Raw genomic sequence first — 16170 nt, 5'->3', positions numbered from 1 at the left:
TTTCTTTCCTTTTTTTTTTTTTTTGAATGGCATTTGCAGCATGCCCCAGATTGGATCACCCATAAAATTCATGAAAGTGGTGGTCCCCAGAATTTGAGGGGGGGTTATTTCCCACTCTTTGGCATGCATGTATCTTACTAAGGTACCTACTACTTCTTGCCTACCAAGTCCAGTCAGTGTGATGTCTTTAGTGTAGATGATTGAAGTGAATTCTGTGGACTGTGTGGGACTGTCAGTCCTAGAATACTGTATAAGGAAAGAGCAGGAGAGTTACCATGGCCCTAAAAACAGTGAAGGTGTATTTATCACTGACCCTGCCCAGATGAAAGCGAGTTTCTTTGGCTTGTCCTTTCTAATTGGGATGGGGGCAATGAGGGACGAAGCATCCGACAGATTGATAACTGCACAGTTTTATTGATTTGCTCCAGTAAAAACACCACATCTGGTATGGTAGTTAAAATTGGGGTCATCACCTCTTCATTTATGATAACCTGAAATAATCCCCCAAAACCCATCATCCAGCTTTAGTATAGGCCAAGGAGCCCCATTACATTGGGATGGGATGGGGATAGCCATCTCTCATTTCCTTCAGGAATATGGTATTGCTGCTGTTTGTACTTCTCTTCCCCTTGCTCCCCCTCTACCCCCTCCTTAGTTTTAGGAACTTGGATTTGTTTTTTTTCCTACAATAATGGCCCTTACTCTACAGGCCAAGGAGCTAATATGAGATTGCTGCCAGTCCTAAAGATGTCTGGTCCAGTTCTGCATTCTGGAATGGGAAAAATAACCACAGATTAATTTATAACCCTACTGACCACTGAGAAACAGATTTAGGCCCAAACTGTGTATCACCTGTCTTCTCTAAAGCTCTAGTGTAACCACTGGATTGCATAGGTATTTTAAGTCACCAGGGATTAGCAGAGCTGGCAGAAGTGTTAAATCTGAGAGCAGACATCAAATGAGAGGTATACCATCTTCTGAATGTTTAATTTGTGCTATCATATATTTGATTCGCAAAAGATATTTTACTGCTTTCCAAATGTCAAACTTTTTTTATTAAGGTAAAATTCACATAGCATAAAATTAACCATTTTAGAATGAAAAGTTCATTGCCAGTCTACCACCCCTATCTAGTTCCAAAATCTTTTTATCACCTCATAATAGCATGCCATCCATTTTAAGTCATTTCTCTCCATTCTCTCATTCCCTCAGCCCCGGGCAGCCACCAGTCTGCTTTCTGTTTATGGATTTACCTATTCTGGATATTTCATGTAAATAAAAGCACACAATATGTTATGTTTTGTGTCTAGCTTTCACCTAGCATAATGTTTTTGGAGGTTCATCCACATTGTAGCAAGTATCAGTACTTCTTTTTTTATTTTTATTTTTTTAATTTTTATTTTTTTTAAAGATTTTATTTATTTATTTGACAGAGACAGCCAGCGAGAGAGGGAACACAAGCAGGGGGCGTGGGAGAGGAAGAAGCAGGCTTCTAGTGGAGAAGCCTGATGTGGGGCTCGATCCCAGAATGCTGGGATCACAGCCTGAGCCGAAGGCAGACGCTTAACGACTGTGCACCCAGGCGCCCCAGTACTTCTTTTTTTAAGGCTGAATAATATATCATTTTATGTATATACTTAGTTTATCCATTCATTCTTTGATGGACATTTGATATATTTAAAACAGAGAGTGTGCTCTGTGAATGACTAAGGTTTAGGAAACATTTGCATAGTAGAAAAACACCAATGTACGGTTAGACACCTAAGTTTCTGTTCCTGCCTCAGATAGTTATTACTTATCTGTGACCTCTAAAAGGTTTGTTCCTGGAGTTTCAGTGTCTTCAGCTATTTAAGCGAGGATGGCAGTATGAATTTCTGAGGGCTTTGAAATGCTTTCGCCACATATTAGTGTTTTATTCCCCAGCTCAAAATCTTTTGCTTTCTTAATAAAGGCTGACCTTAGTTTCGCGCTCCAGGCCAAATGCAGTATTAGCTCTGATTTTTCAGCCTTGTAGCCTACCCATAGTCTCTGTGCTTCAACCCAAATGGGCCATTCACTATTCTAAAAACACATGCAGTTTTCTTCTTCCTACTTCTGACTTCCATGATATTCTATTTGCATCTGTCTTGTGGAACTCCATCATATACCTTTGTGCAGCAGAGGTATCAGTCACAATTTAGTATTTCTATTTTGTGTGGGGAAAGAAAAATAACATTTAGTTGTTGGATAAGAAAGGAGGTAGAAGAGAAAACTGGAGGCTATATTTTTCTTTATCTTGATTATATGGCATGTGGTACAGTTCTAAGCAGAATTAGAGAAAAATGTTTTTTGACTGACTGAGATACAAGATTTTTCTTATGCATGAACCCAAGAATCTTTTTTTAAAAGATTTGTTCATTTATTTTGAGAGGGAGAGAGAGAATTTCAAGCAGATTCCCCACTGAGCCTGTCGTGAGGCTTGATCCCACAACCCTGGGATCGTGACCTGAGCTGAAACCAAGAGTCGGACACTTAACTGACTGAGCCACCCAGGTGCCCCTTAAATGTGGAATTTTAACCAGTTTCTTTAAGTCAAGTTAAGTGACAAAGAAGAAAGAGATTGTATGAGTAACTATAATTATTGCCAGATTAATGTTTTGGTTTCACGTAAGTTTCTTTATCATCGTGTTACTCTCATGTTATGGCTGAACAATTAATACTCAAGCCATTCTGTGAATCAGTACCAAATGAAAAGTAAACTTTTTTTTCTCAGTATTTGAAATTTGTAGAGAGGTATAAAATTGTGAGCAAAGATGAGATATTTGAATCATTTTTTTTATTTGCCATTAGCAAATATACTTCAATATACCGAATTATTTAGAGTAATTTGAGGAACATTCTGGTCTTTTAGCAGATTTATCTCATTTTGAATGCTTTATGAATGAAGTGGGGGTTATCGCATAGGCAGTTAGGTTTTTTTGTGATCATAAAGTAGCCGTATTTTTTATCCTTAAAGATAGAAATTTGTCCGTTTTCACAAGAAACAAGAAACATTTTTGGTTTCTTAATGCGGTAAGTTCCAAATCAAGTCACATAGAAATGTAATTGTCTTAAGACTGTTAACATTGTAGAATATCTCCTTAAATGGTTCTTTTTTCTTTCCATTAGGGAGAAGAGTCAAATGAGTCTGCAGAATCTAGTAATAATTGGGAAAAACAAGAAAGTATTGTATTGAAATTGCAAAAGGAATTTCCCAATTTTGATAAACAGGTAGGTGGTTGTAGACAGAAATTTAATCTGTGTACTAAATATTTGGTACAAATATTTACAACAAAATAGTGTTCGAGATAAACTGGAAAAGCTTAGGGTGTGTTTTGCGTTTTCCTAGTTAAATATACTCCTTTATCAATATTATAAAATACTTTTATACTGCTTGTTAATTCTTCACGGTGTTTATTTACCTTAATTGCTAACTGTATCGGCATAGTAACTATAATCATAATAAACATAACAATTTGGACTTATATATGAAATGTGAATATGTAGAAAGCCAAGTCAACTGTTTCAGCTTTTTTCATATCTTGTCCTTTAAATTTTTTGTTAAGAATTTTAAAGCGTTAGGGGTGCCTGGTTGACTTAGTCAGAAAAGCGTGATTCTTGATCTCAGGATCCTGGGTTCGAGCCTCACATTTGGTGTAGAGATTACTAAAAAAATAAAGAAACTTAAAAAAAAAGAATTTTAAAGTATAATACTGCATTTCAGTATTTTAGTATTCTATAAGCTTTGTTCTACTTGCTAAGTAGTAAGAATACTTCCAGAGTCTATATATAAAGATTCATGCCAAGCTTGCTTCTCTTCGAATCACCTGTTGTGTGGAGAAGCACATTATTTGTTTAACATTTAGAATATATTCACACTCGCATTGATTTATTCAGCTGTATGCACAGGTAGTACATCTGAGTTCTGATAAGCTAAATGCAAAATCTTGTTGTTATGTTGGTTCTTTACATGTGTTGAAACTATTATGTTTTGAAGTTGGCAGTTTGTAAAAAGCCTAGCGGCATGGTGAAGTTTAATTGAAGAAACATTTTTGATCCTCTTGTGGTCAGAGCACTTCATAGGGAGAGTAGAAATGCAGAAAAAGTCTAGCTTCCTTTCCTTTGAAGACTTACAAATTCGCAGAGGTGAAATTTTATATACACAGAAAGCATTTTTAAAGCTGCATATAAACATGTGAAATAATCAGATACGAATTTTCAAGTGATTTACTTAATTTTAAAAGAGCATAAAAATTTTTTTTACAAGTTGTTAATTTTAGATTTTTAATAAAAAGATCAATGACTTATTTCTAGGAACTAAGGGAAGTACTCAAGGAACATGAATGGATGTACACAGAAGCTTTAGAATCTTTAAAAGTGTTTGCAGAAGACCAAGGTAATTAGCTCTTCTGTCCTGGAAAACACATACTTCCTGTTATGTTCTGTATTTTGGTATATAAGAAAATGTAAACCTATTAGCTAATAATCAGAAAATGGGATTATAAAAAATCTTGGAAATAATGATGTAAAAAATTTTTAAATGACCAGTTTCCAAGTGTTTTGGCCTGTTCTTTAATGGCAGTGTAAAGTGAAATAGTAAATATCTTTTTCCATTTGGCTTTTTTTTTTTTTTGATAGTTAAGGCTACTTTTAAATTGCCATGTTTTACTGAATATAAAAGGAACATTTTTTGTATTTTAGCAGCTCGCAGGATGGCTTTTAGGATGGCTGGTGGTTTATAATCACTGTAAAGTAGGTATCCTAGCCTGCTGTCTTACATGAATATCAGAAGCACCAGTATCAAAAACCTAAAAGATGAATTTCACTGGCATGGCAGAAAGTCCCTAAACCTGTACTGGAGCACTTTTAACTTTCAGAACTAGATGTTAGAGGAGAAGTAGTGAAGAAGAGTTGAATCACATGTAACATCCTTATGAAGAGCTGATCTGATTGATTCCTGCTTGATTGCAAAACCAGCTTAAAAAGCCCAGTACAGTGGCTTTAGGGTTTTTGGTTTTGTTGTTTAATAAGTTCTTTTAAGAAATATCTTAGTACCAGCGCTCTTGATGGCACAGAGAGTGATACTGTGTGGAAGAAAGAAAGCCACCAATATCACCAATTCTGCATCTGAAAATGATTCAAAAGAGATAGATTATGAATGTGAAGAATTTGAGGACTACCTTATCCAATTTATTTTTCTCTTTTATGTATGTACAAGAATGAATGTATGGTAATCAGTGTGTATGTCTGAGAGCTCTTCGAGTAAGTAAAACAAACATTCTAAACAGTAAAGTATTGTGTTATAGATTAACTGGTAAGAAATAACAGAGTTCTCTTCAATCACAGACATCTTAGAAATCTATGGAGTATGATAGGTTAACTAGTGATAAAGTAGCAGTGTTTTTAAATAATAGTATATTTCAACAGATGGACATGGTGATGGAAAATTAATATAATAGGGATGGTTTTAATTTAGGTGAACATGTTTTTGCTATACGTCAGTGTTGGCATGGAGATGGGGCTGCTACTAAGTAGCACCTAGGATATCTCACAGAATTGCAGCTGCCATTTGTATTCTCAGGACCTTTGTTAGAAAATGGGGGTTTTATTCTTTTTTTTAAAGTTACCATCTGTTTTTGAAACTATTTCAACTCATTGTACAACTTCCACTTCAATATTTCTCTTTAAATCATATCAAGATTTAACAAATTATGGTTGAATTCTGTATTCGAAAGGAAAATAACATGTTTAGGTAATTTTTTATCTTATTTGAGGGCTTATATTTTTATATTTAATTTATATCTTAGTCATTTTTGTCTTTCTTTCTACACAGATATGCAGTATGCTTCACAAAGTGAATTTCCAAATGGAAAAGAAGCTTCTTCAAGAAGTCAGAATTACCCTAAAAATGCAGCTAAAACAAAACTGAAACAGAAATGTTCCATGAAACCACAAAATGGTTTTAACAAGAAACGTAAAAAAAATGTATTTAATCCTAAGAGAGTTATTGAAGACTCTGAGTACGATTCGGGCTCTGATGTGGGTAGCTCACTAGACGAGGACTACAGTAGCGGTGAAGAAGTGATGGAGGACGGCTATAAGGGTAAAATCCTTCACTTTCTTCAAGATGCTTCAATTGGTGAACTTACTTTGATTCCTCAGTGTTCTCAGAAAAAGGCTCAGAAGATAACAGAACTCCGGCCCTTTAACAGTTGGGAAGCTCTGGTGAGGCTACATTATTTTTTTTTCCCGTGTGTGTGTGTGTGTGTGTGTGTGTGTGTGTGTGTGTTTAACTCACAGTACCGTTTATAGTCAAGGTGTCTTCAGCCCAGGGAAGCATAGATGGGTGGCCTTATCCTGTGTAGAGGCAAACATTACTTTCATTGTAAGCCAATAGTATTTCAAATAGTGTCATATGACCTAATTTTGAATGAATTAAGGGGTGATTTTCCTGAAAAACCCCAAGCTGATTGGCTGGGCATACTGTCACTCATTCTTTTGCATAGAAACTTGGTTCATTTCACTGCAGAAGAAGAAATTAGAGCTTACATTTAGGAAGGAGTTGTTTGCTAGCCTGTTCTGATCTGTTATGCTGAGACACCATGCAGAAAGCAAGAATGTGGCAGAAATTTTACTACAGCTACTTGAAGAGCAATAGCAACGTCCAGGGGAGCTCCATGATTCAAAATGCCAGCCTAAGTGTTTTATGCTTCACTACAAAAGAAGCAAGAGTTTATTTTCTTTCTCTTTGAAAAATGACAGCTCAATCTCTAACATGTTTTTCTTGGTTAAACAACACGGCCATTTTGTGGCATGTAGCAGGCTGCAGCGTTTTTAATTGGAAAAGATAGAAAAGTGTGTGAAGCCTAGGATTCAAGCGTTAGGTGAAGGGAAGGCATAAGTAACTGGTAAGTACAATTTGCATGATCATTTTATGGAATTCGATTTCCTATAAACAAGCATTATCCAAAATACTTGTATTTTGAGTTTTGTAAGTGTCAGCAGTGAGCAAATTTTATTCATACAGAGTGATAAGAACTCTGTCTTTTAAATTTTGCCTTGACTTTTGTGAGTATGTGGGCTTTTATAGCATGAGTTATATACAGGCCCTGCTGTGAAAGCAATATGGATTTAGAAGCTTTAGAAGATGAAGTGCCTCTTGAAGCTTTAGAAATGTTAAGGAAGATTTATTCCCTATCTTAGAGAGTAAAGTTGTTTTGTGGTTAATTTTATACTTGTGACAAATCTGTAAGAGCATAAGTTCCCTTAATAAGTGTCTTTAAACTGGTAGTATGGGAGGGTCCCTAAACAGTGGTTCTAAAAAGCATTTTTTTAAAAATTAAGATATTTGAAAAATAAAGAAACAACATTACTAGTATTTCGTAGCTTAAAAAAATAAAATAAATAAAGCCATTCTTTTTGCCTAAAGCCTTTGCTTTTCCAGAGAACATCTGTTAAAGCAGGTCCTTTCAAAACTTGTTCGGCTTTGCCTGAGTGATTTATTTGTTGAAGTATTTGCTGAAGGGCTTTCTTGTTCTTCTTTTCATTCTTTTCTTCTTTCTTTTAATCTTTAATGGTCTCCTATGTTATTGCAGAGTCAGTTGCTCAGGCTTGTTGGGATTCTAATTTATTTAATAAGGAATGCAATTATCTACACCACTGTATTTAGTAACTGTAACTACTTGCTCAAATATCTTATGGTAAAAGTAAATTATACCAGACTTATATGTGCCAGATGCTTTTTAAAAATATTCAACTTAACGTGTAGAAAGCATATTTCCCCTACTAATTAATGGCGTAGTTTAAATTAGTCTCAACATGAAATTTTTGTAGATTATGCTTTGCCTACATAAATCTACTGTATCTTTCCCCCTCTCTAAAAATTGAACACAAAGATGATATTTTTTGCTAGCTGTTTATTTAAATGTTGGTTATTTTATGTAACATTTAAAAAGTAAACTTGCTACTTGTCCTGAAAGATGTAGGTAAATGAAGAGTTTTTGGAAATGAACAGTTAACATTGGCACATCTGTGTTTATAAGCTTTGAATTTTAATTTGTGTAGAACTTTAAGCTTCTACTTTCAATCACTTTAGAATTTTCGGTGTGACTGATTTAGAGAACAATTTCATTTTAAAATCATCAAAGGTAAAAATAAATGTACATCCTAGTAAAAAACTGTATATGATATATTCCTTTCCTATTATTCAGAAAGGTTGTTTAATGTACATATAAACAACTTCAGAAAGAAACAAAAGAGAAAACATTTACTTTTGTTTTCATAGCTACTGTTTTTAGAAATTCCTGTGAGAATTAGTTGAAAATTTAATTATGACACTCAGTCATACTTTGATGAAAATTACATGGCATTGTATATTAAGAACAGCATGTAAATGTCTAGTAAAGTCTTAACATTGTTGAAGCTTATTTGGTCTTAAGGATTGGGGAATTTGTCAGAACTTCAGAAGTCATTTATATTTCATTTAAAAATGCATACTGAGCCAACAAATCAAGTACACATACGTTTTAATTACAATTTTTGTTGAAACTGAAGTCTATAACATTGGTAGGTTAAATGTAGTCATTAGTATTTCATTGTCTTATAAAAACAGTTTGAATGTGAAAATTATGTTTGCAGTGCCGTTTAAAACAAAATTAGAAAAGTACCTCAGTTATGACTTTCCTTGTCAGAGAATTACAATTTTTAAACATTAAATGCTGTAGGATATTCTAGTCACCCTATTTTACATGAGTAAAATTTATTTAACAAAATAAGTGCATTGTGTATGAGAGTGTTTGTGTTTGCAGCTTTACACCTATTGTTTTCTTTGAATCAGAATTTAAATACTGTTTGTCAAATTTTTTTCATAATTTTTCCATCTTATTTTTCTGCTTAATAGTAGTAAAGTATGTGTTTATTATAAGAAACCACAACATCAAATCCTGAGACTTTGGAAATACAGCAAGCCAATGATGTCAGTTTAACATTTACTGTTAAGGTGGTAAAATTGGGATTTTAGTTGCCAGATTTCACGCATTTGATAGCATCAGTTCACCAACCACTTACTGAGTTTTTGTTTAGCCTTGTGCAAATTAGGGTGGGGACACTGTTACATCTGTGATAATCTTATGATGTTGCATCTTTATACTTTAATCAGGATGTGATGTATGCTGACCAAAGCAAGATTCATGAGTTACTCATTCATGGATAACTCAACCTAAGAACTTTTTTCATATATGCATCTACTTCCTTAACATTTAGGTTGGTGTAGATGCAGTTTTTCTTGATCGCTAACCACATAACCCAGGTTTTTTGTTCATGTCAGAAACACTTTATGCTCCTCATTGTGCTGTTTGCGCCTACTAGTAACTTGGACCACCCGTTTTCTTTTTTACTTTGTTTTCCTAGTTGTTATTATAAACTGCTTAAGTTTGTCACTTAAAGCATTGTAATGCCTGTTACTTCCTGATAGGATGATTTTCAGTAAATTCAGCATTTTAATTTGTGTTAGTTGATAAACATTTATAAAAAAATTATAAATGCATTTTGAGCACTTTGTTGGCTGCTGCCATGTATTTATATCTGTGAATAGGATTAGGACTCTGTCCTCAAAAATGTTACTTGTTAGGTGAGGGGGTAAATCTGGTTTTAAACAATTCCCCACTTCCTATCCAAATTCAAAAATATTTGTATTGTAAGAGTGACACTCTGTGGTGGGAGAGAGGTACTTCAATTTGTGACTGTTGTTAAAAGAAAAGTCTTTAGAGTGATACTTGAGTTTTAAATCAAAGTGATTGTAATCAGGGCCATATTGATATTCTTTTTTTTCCCACGCTATTATCCAGCAAGTAGGAATTGCTTTCTTTTTTTTTCCTTCCACCCGAAAAATAAGAAAAAAAGGCTTTATCACTTTTTGAGGAATGATTTTTCTTTGTCTAAAATAAAACAGTACCTGCAATAACAAAGAAGAAAATAAGCGAAAATTCTGCCAAAGATACGCACCACCTGAGACTGTATTGAGCATCTATTTGTGTGTCGATTTGTATATTTCATATTATATAAATAGGACCGTATTTTTTATGCTCATGAGCAAACTTTAGATTTACTAGCAGATCCTGTATTTACAGAGTATTTACATTTCTTAAATCCTTTTTTTGTTGAGGCTAAGTAATTTATAGGATTCTTACATGCATTTTGTCTTCAGAAAACAGTAACAACAGTGGAGTGTTCTTACATATTTCCTTAGTGCCAGCTGGCCCGTCTGTCTGTCTGTCTCTCTTTCTCTCTCTCTCTCTCACACAAAAACATACACCACTAATGAAGATATTGTGGAATTACGTATTGAGATTTTTTTAAGTTTTGATTTTTATTATTTATGTATTTAGATTAGCAAGTTAAATAATTCTACATGCTGTTCCCTCCAAAAATCCATATCCATCCCCTTCTCCAGCCGGTTTCCCACACTGCAAATAACTGCTCTCACTTCTTTTGTCTGATTCTTATCATTTCCATATCTCTAGGTAATATAAGCATAAAGCTATTTTTTATTTTTGTTTTAAGTCTTATTTGTTGACATGACAGTATAACACTGTGGTGAGATTAACTCTCATTGTCAGTCTCACCTCCCATGCCCATTTCCTGTTCCCCGGTCCTACTAATAGAAGTTAGTAATAGGATAATTTTGAAGATCATTGTTTAGTTATCTACACTGTTGTCACTATATAAATGCCTTTCTTAGCTTAGCATTTTGTTTTCTCTAGGTATTAGTTGTCTTGATTTTTCTGTTTGCTTAATTTTCTATATATTTATTATTTCAACTCTAAAATTTTCCTCAGTTGTCTAAATTTCCCCTCAGTTTTTAGGCACTTCAGGTATTCCATCAGTTTCATCTTCCTAAGAAAGTCTCCTCAGGATCTTAATGACCTGCTTTGGTTTGCACTGGTTGGATTTTGGGCCTGCTATTCATCTGTGGCTTTGGGCTCTCATTTCCCTGACATCCTCAGGAATCCTTGTCTCTCTCGCGTAGGATCTCTTCTTCCTGAATTTCACGCATGCCTCTTTATTCCCTTGGTTTTATGAGTACATAGTAAGAGGTAGAGGTGGGTGAATTATATAGTGGAGCTAGATGACCTGGCTTTGCATCCCAATTCTGACATTTCCAGCAGTTTATCTGACCTTCAGCAAGTTCTTATTCTCCATTTCTTCATCTCTAATGGGTGTAATCATGGTACTGACCGGTGGGACTTCTAAGGATTAAATGGAGTAAACGCCCATTTAGTTGCCCAGTTCTTAGAAAATGTTAGCTGCAGATATCCACAATATTTTGCATGGGAAGTGTTGTGTATGTTACTAGTGAAATGCTAAGAAACTGTTAACAATTTTCTTGAATGGAACTTTTTTGGGTAAGTTTTTCTTTATTTTAAAACTCCTTCTGGGCTTTTAAACAGATTTATGGCTGTTTACATTACCCACAGTCAATTAGGACAACGTTTTTCAGCCTTCATTGTGGTAATTTGACAAAATTCTGTCCAATGGGATGTAAGCAGAAGTATATTAGACTTTTGGAAAGTGTCCTTAATAGGATCCCTTTTTCCTGTTGATTAAGATGTCATTGCGGTGGCAGGAACCCCACATATTGAGGATGTGAAGCAACAAAGTAGAAAAATCCTTGACTTGGGAACCATCATACCAAATCTGAAGTGCTTCTACAGGTCTTCATTTACATGGAAGAGAAATAAACGTACGTTTTATTTAAACCCCTGATTTGGGTTTACTGTTAACTCATAACTGGACCAAATCCTAACTACTTTGTCTTTTAGTGAAACTTTTTCCTTGAAAATCTGGCGTTTTACATTCATGGACAGTGTATTACTACTAGATAGATTTAAATTCTAAACTAGCAGCAATAATTTGGATCATCTCTAATGTCGGTTGGGTTATATGGGAGGAAGGGTAGGGACAATAGGAAGCGCCAGGAAGATAAATTTTGACTTCAGAAATAACCAAAATGTCAAGTTCATTTAAAAATCTTAGTAACCAACTCAATCTGATGCAGTATCCTGAAATAAGAGTTACCTTCTGTACTCTCCTTCATTTCCCCTACAAGAATTTCAAACATACAACTTAGAATAGTGTAGTAAACCGCCATGTTCTCATCAGCTTCTTCGGTTCCTGGCTGATGTCTGATCTTTTTTCATCTTTATCCTCATCCACCTCCTTCCTTCTCATACTACTTTGTAGCAAATCTCAGAGTTCATTTTATCCATAAAAATTGAAATATATATAAAAAAGATTTTTTTCCTTAAACTAAACTACATTGTCACACCTAATAAAAATCATCAATAATTCCTTAATATTAGAAAATATCCATTCAGAGTTCAAATTGTTTCTAATAAATGCCATAAATTTTTTTTCTGAGTAAGTTGAATTAGAATCCATTAAATAGGGTCCACATACTGAGATTGATATCAGTCTTCAAGTCTCTTAACCTATAGGTTTCCCCATCCCTCTCTCTTCCTCTAATATCTTTGGTGAAGGAACTGGATCATTTGTTCTACAGCTTCCCTGTCTATATTTTTCTGCTTATACCTCCTTGGTATAGTTTAACACATTCCTCTGGATCAGGTTTTTCTGTAAAATTACAACTGGAAGGTTAAATGCTCCTACCACTCCTGTACATGGTTGTTGATACTTTCTTTCATCAGGAGGATTATGTCTGGTGGTTTCTTTTTTTGTAATGTTAGTTTATCTCTTCTCTAGATTCTGACATAATTGATCTTCTTTGGGTTATAATAGTTCTTTCTTATTTTTGGCCTTATTACTCTGAAAGAACTTTCTAGATCCTAGATTATATTAGTCTCTTTGGGAAGTGCCCATGAAATTTTGTTCTTTCCCTTGTAATAGAAGCCGTTACACTTAAAATTATGGGTTGCGTGTCTTGCCCAATGACTATAAACCACATAAGGACGGGGACTGTGTCTACGTATCAGGTGTCTTCACCAGCCAGTGTACTATTTTCTAAAAAATTAGAATATAGTAAATGGTAGATGTTTACAGAAAAAAAATTTTGTTTTTTTAAACTTTTAAGGTCTTTTTGTTTTGTTTTGTTTTAAACTTAGGGAGGTACTAATTTTAGTGAAAAGAAAACAGTATGGACTTTGAAATCTTACCCTACTTGATGACCTTGGAAATTGAACCTTGGTTTATTCTTCCAGAATTGGTGAATTGATCTTCGTTTATTGTGAAGATTTAATGAGCTAGTGAATAAAAGAGCTATCTAGTAGTTTCTAGCACATACATGGTACACAGTACATGTTTCTTCTTTATTTCCTGGTTATTCTTGTTCTCTTACACACGTACACATCACAAACCTACATTTACACATTTACCCCCAACAGGCATTAGATTGGGTTTCTGATCTATAATTTTAGAGTTCCATTTAAAAATGTATTTATTTTTAAAAAAAGATTTACTTATTTATTGAAAGAGATGGAGAGCACAAATGGCAGGGAGTGGCAGAAGGAAAGAGAATCCTCGGGCAGACTCCCCACTGAGCACAGAGCCCCAATTCTGGTGTGGCACACCTTGGGGCTTGATCCCAGGACTTGGTCCCAGGACCCTGAGACCATTGACCTGAGCCAAAATCAAGAGCCAGACCACTTAATGAACTGAGCCACCCAGGAACCCTAAAAATACTTAATTAGAAGTTCTAATAGAGGGGCGCCTGGATGGCTTAGTTGGTAAAAAGCATCTGCCTTGGGTTGGGGTCATGATCCCAGGGTCTTGGGATCGAGCCCTGGCATCAGCCCAGCATCGGACTCCCTGTTCAGTGGGGAGTCTGCTTCTCCCTCTCCCTCTGCTCATCCCCCTTGCTTTTGTTCTCTGTCTCTCAAAATAAATCTTTTAAAAAAAAGTTCTAACAGAACCTCCTTAAAATCTTCAAGGCACTGATTCTTATATATCCTGGTGTTTGTCTATAAATCTTTTCCCTGGAAAGCACAAAGTGGGAGATCACATTGTGATTGTTAATGTTGCCCTTCTGAAGATGTAAAATCGTGTGTAAGTAACTATTTCACAGTGCCATTTTGTGAAGTGCTAGTAAGGTTTTGTTTTGTTTTTTAATCCTGCTTTGGAATAGATTGGAAATTCTATTTCTTTCCAACCTTTTCTAGATTAGATATGAAAAAAGTATATCATTATAATGCATTTTTTATGAACTTATCTTGTATATCCCGTAAGTGTTGGATTTCTATTACTTGAGCTTCTCTGTGAATTTAGATACGCTGTGATCATATGTTCTGAAACATAATATGTCATAGTCATGGGAAGGGACGAAAATGAAGGCGAGATTTTAGGTATACAGTTATTATACTTGGTGCCATTCCTTTGGTGATAAAGATGAATCTGAGATTTTTTTAAAACAAAACTTCATAGAAGACATTAATGATTACTTGAGAGTTTCTTCTATAAGAGAACAGCTACTAGGGGCGAAGTAACTTGAGATTGTGCGTTTTGGGGAGAAAGATAGATTTTATTTCAATATGGTGAGTTTGACTTATCAAAGAGAAGCATGGAAATTCAAATGTAGACGTGAAGAAAAGCTTCTCTTAGCACTTGATTTAATGTCATTAGTAAAAGTTTAATTAAATTAACAAATTTTTTTCCCTCAGAAAGAAAGAAATTGATACTGGATTTTTATTTACTAGGTCTGAACTATTAAATTATTTTTCTTCTTATGCCATAGTTCACAAAGATGTCCAAAACTAATGGCTTATCAGAAGATTTGATATGGCATTGTAAAACACTGATCCAGGAAAGGGATGTAGTTATAAGACTTATGAACAAATGTGAAGACATTTCAAATAAATTGACAAAACAAGTTACGATGCTCACTGGAAATGGAGGTGGATGGAACATAGAACAACCCTCCATTCTAAACCAGAGGTAATATTTGTTGTACTTACCTGTTTCTTCCTTTATCTCAGCTGTATAAAAATTCTGAACTTATTTCTGTGTTGTGCCTAGAGAACTTAAATGTGGAAGTTTTATGAAAACTAATGTTAGAGGGAAGCCTCAGGTTTCCTGTAATGACACATAAGTGATATAGGAATTGTTTTTTATCAATACCCCCCCACCGTGCCACGGGTATTTTACTCCATTATATCATCATAAGTTAGAGGGAGCAAATGTTATGATCTTATGTGACCTGTTTTCCTTGTCTCATGACAGATAATTTCATATATAATCACAAAAACTGAAAAGCTGGTTTTAGCTATCCCTTTACACAGTATGGTGCTTCAGAAAGTCAGCTGCTTAATTACATCAATGAAAAAAATTTAGCTCAATTTCTTTTTAGTCATAAATAAAATGAAATGATTAGACTATCCTGTATCTGTGATGTAATGTTTTAAATGCTTTAAAAAGCCCATATTTTTTAATCTCTTTTTGGAGTAGACACAATTAGAAATGAAAAGGACACTTATTAAATAGATTATATAAGGAAGGATTATAAAAAGTGTATTTCCCAGAACTGCTGTCAGTGAAATGCCTTGTCAGAATTCTTACAAAAAATAGACACTAAATTATTTTCAATAAAAACCTCATACAACAACCAGTACATATTAAAATGTCATTTTATAATTGTGAACTACCCCCATTTTGCATGGTGTTGGGATACTGGGATGGGGAGATTGTTTTGAACTTCCCTTAAAAGTTTATTTTTAAGTGGTTTGGGGGCTCAGAACTATTTAGAATACTTCCTTCTTAAGAAATGTATAAAATTGTTTACTGTGATACTATTTATAGTGACAAAAACATAGAGACAATCCAATTTCCTAAAATCAGAATAGAATGAATTATGGTATGAATAGTTAGACTGGATTACGGTATAGCCATGCTATGTAGTGTTATGCAACATTAAAAATGAGTTACATCTGTTCAGAATATTTCTGATAGGTATTTAATAAATTAGCACTAGGGCCTCATTAAAATTAATTACCTTAGTTGATGATTTTATTTACTTATTTTCGCATTTTTCTAGTTAATGATCAAAGCATATTTGCTGATCATTGGTTAATGAAAAGTCAAGGTATGGTTACTGGCCTTTAATAGTAAGCTACAATCTTTTCTGTGCCCTTCTAGGGTGCTATGGGA

General features: G+C 34.4%; 1 protein-coding gene across 6 annotated transcripts in view; it reads left to right on the top strand.

Moving 5' to 3' along the window:
- SMARCAD1 (SWI/SNF-related, matrix-associated actin-dependent regulator of chromatin, subfamily a, containing DEAD/H box 1) overlaps positions 1 to 16170 on the top strand; it is a 76501-nt gene that overhangs the window by 36371 nt on the left and 23960 nt on the right. For 5 of the 6 annotated variants that reach the window (XM_040625228.1, XM_008707155.2, XM_008707157.2 and 2 more), the window contains exons 7-10: positions 3148 to 3249; positions 4333 to 4414; positions 5852 to 6243; positions 14762 to 14961. In XM_040625228.1, the coding sequence (XP_040481162.1) occupies positions 3148 to 3249; positions 4333 to 4414; positions 5852 to 6243; positions 14762 to 14961 (776 nt within the window). Of the gene's footprint in view, positions 1 to 3147; positions 3250 to 4332; positions 4415 to 5851; positions 6244 to 6709; positions 6927 to 14761; positions 14962 to 16170 lie in introns of those variants that run through there. The other variant, XM_008707159.2, reaches the window with a different exon arrangement.

Source organism: Ursus maritimus, unplaced genomic scaffold, assembly GCF_017311325.1.
Source record: "Ursus maritimus isolate PB19 unplaced genomic scaffold, ASM1731132v1 scaffold_8, whole genome shotgun sequence".
In the NCBI taxonomy this organism is placed as follows: domain Eukaryota; kingdom Metazoa; phylum Chordata; class Mammalia; order Carnivora; family Ursidae; genus Ursus; species Ursus maritimus.
Note: the sequence above shows the minus strand (reverse complement) of the source record. Positions and strands in the feature narration are given on the sequence as shown.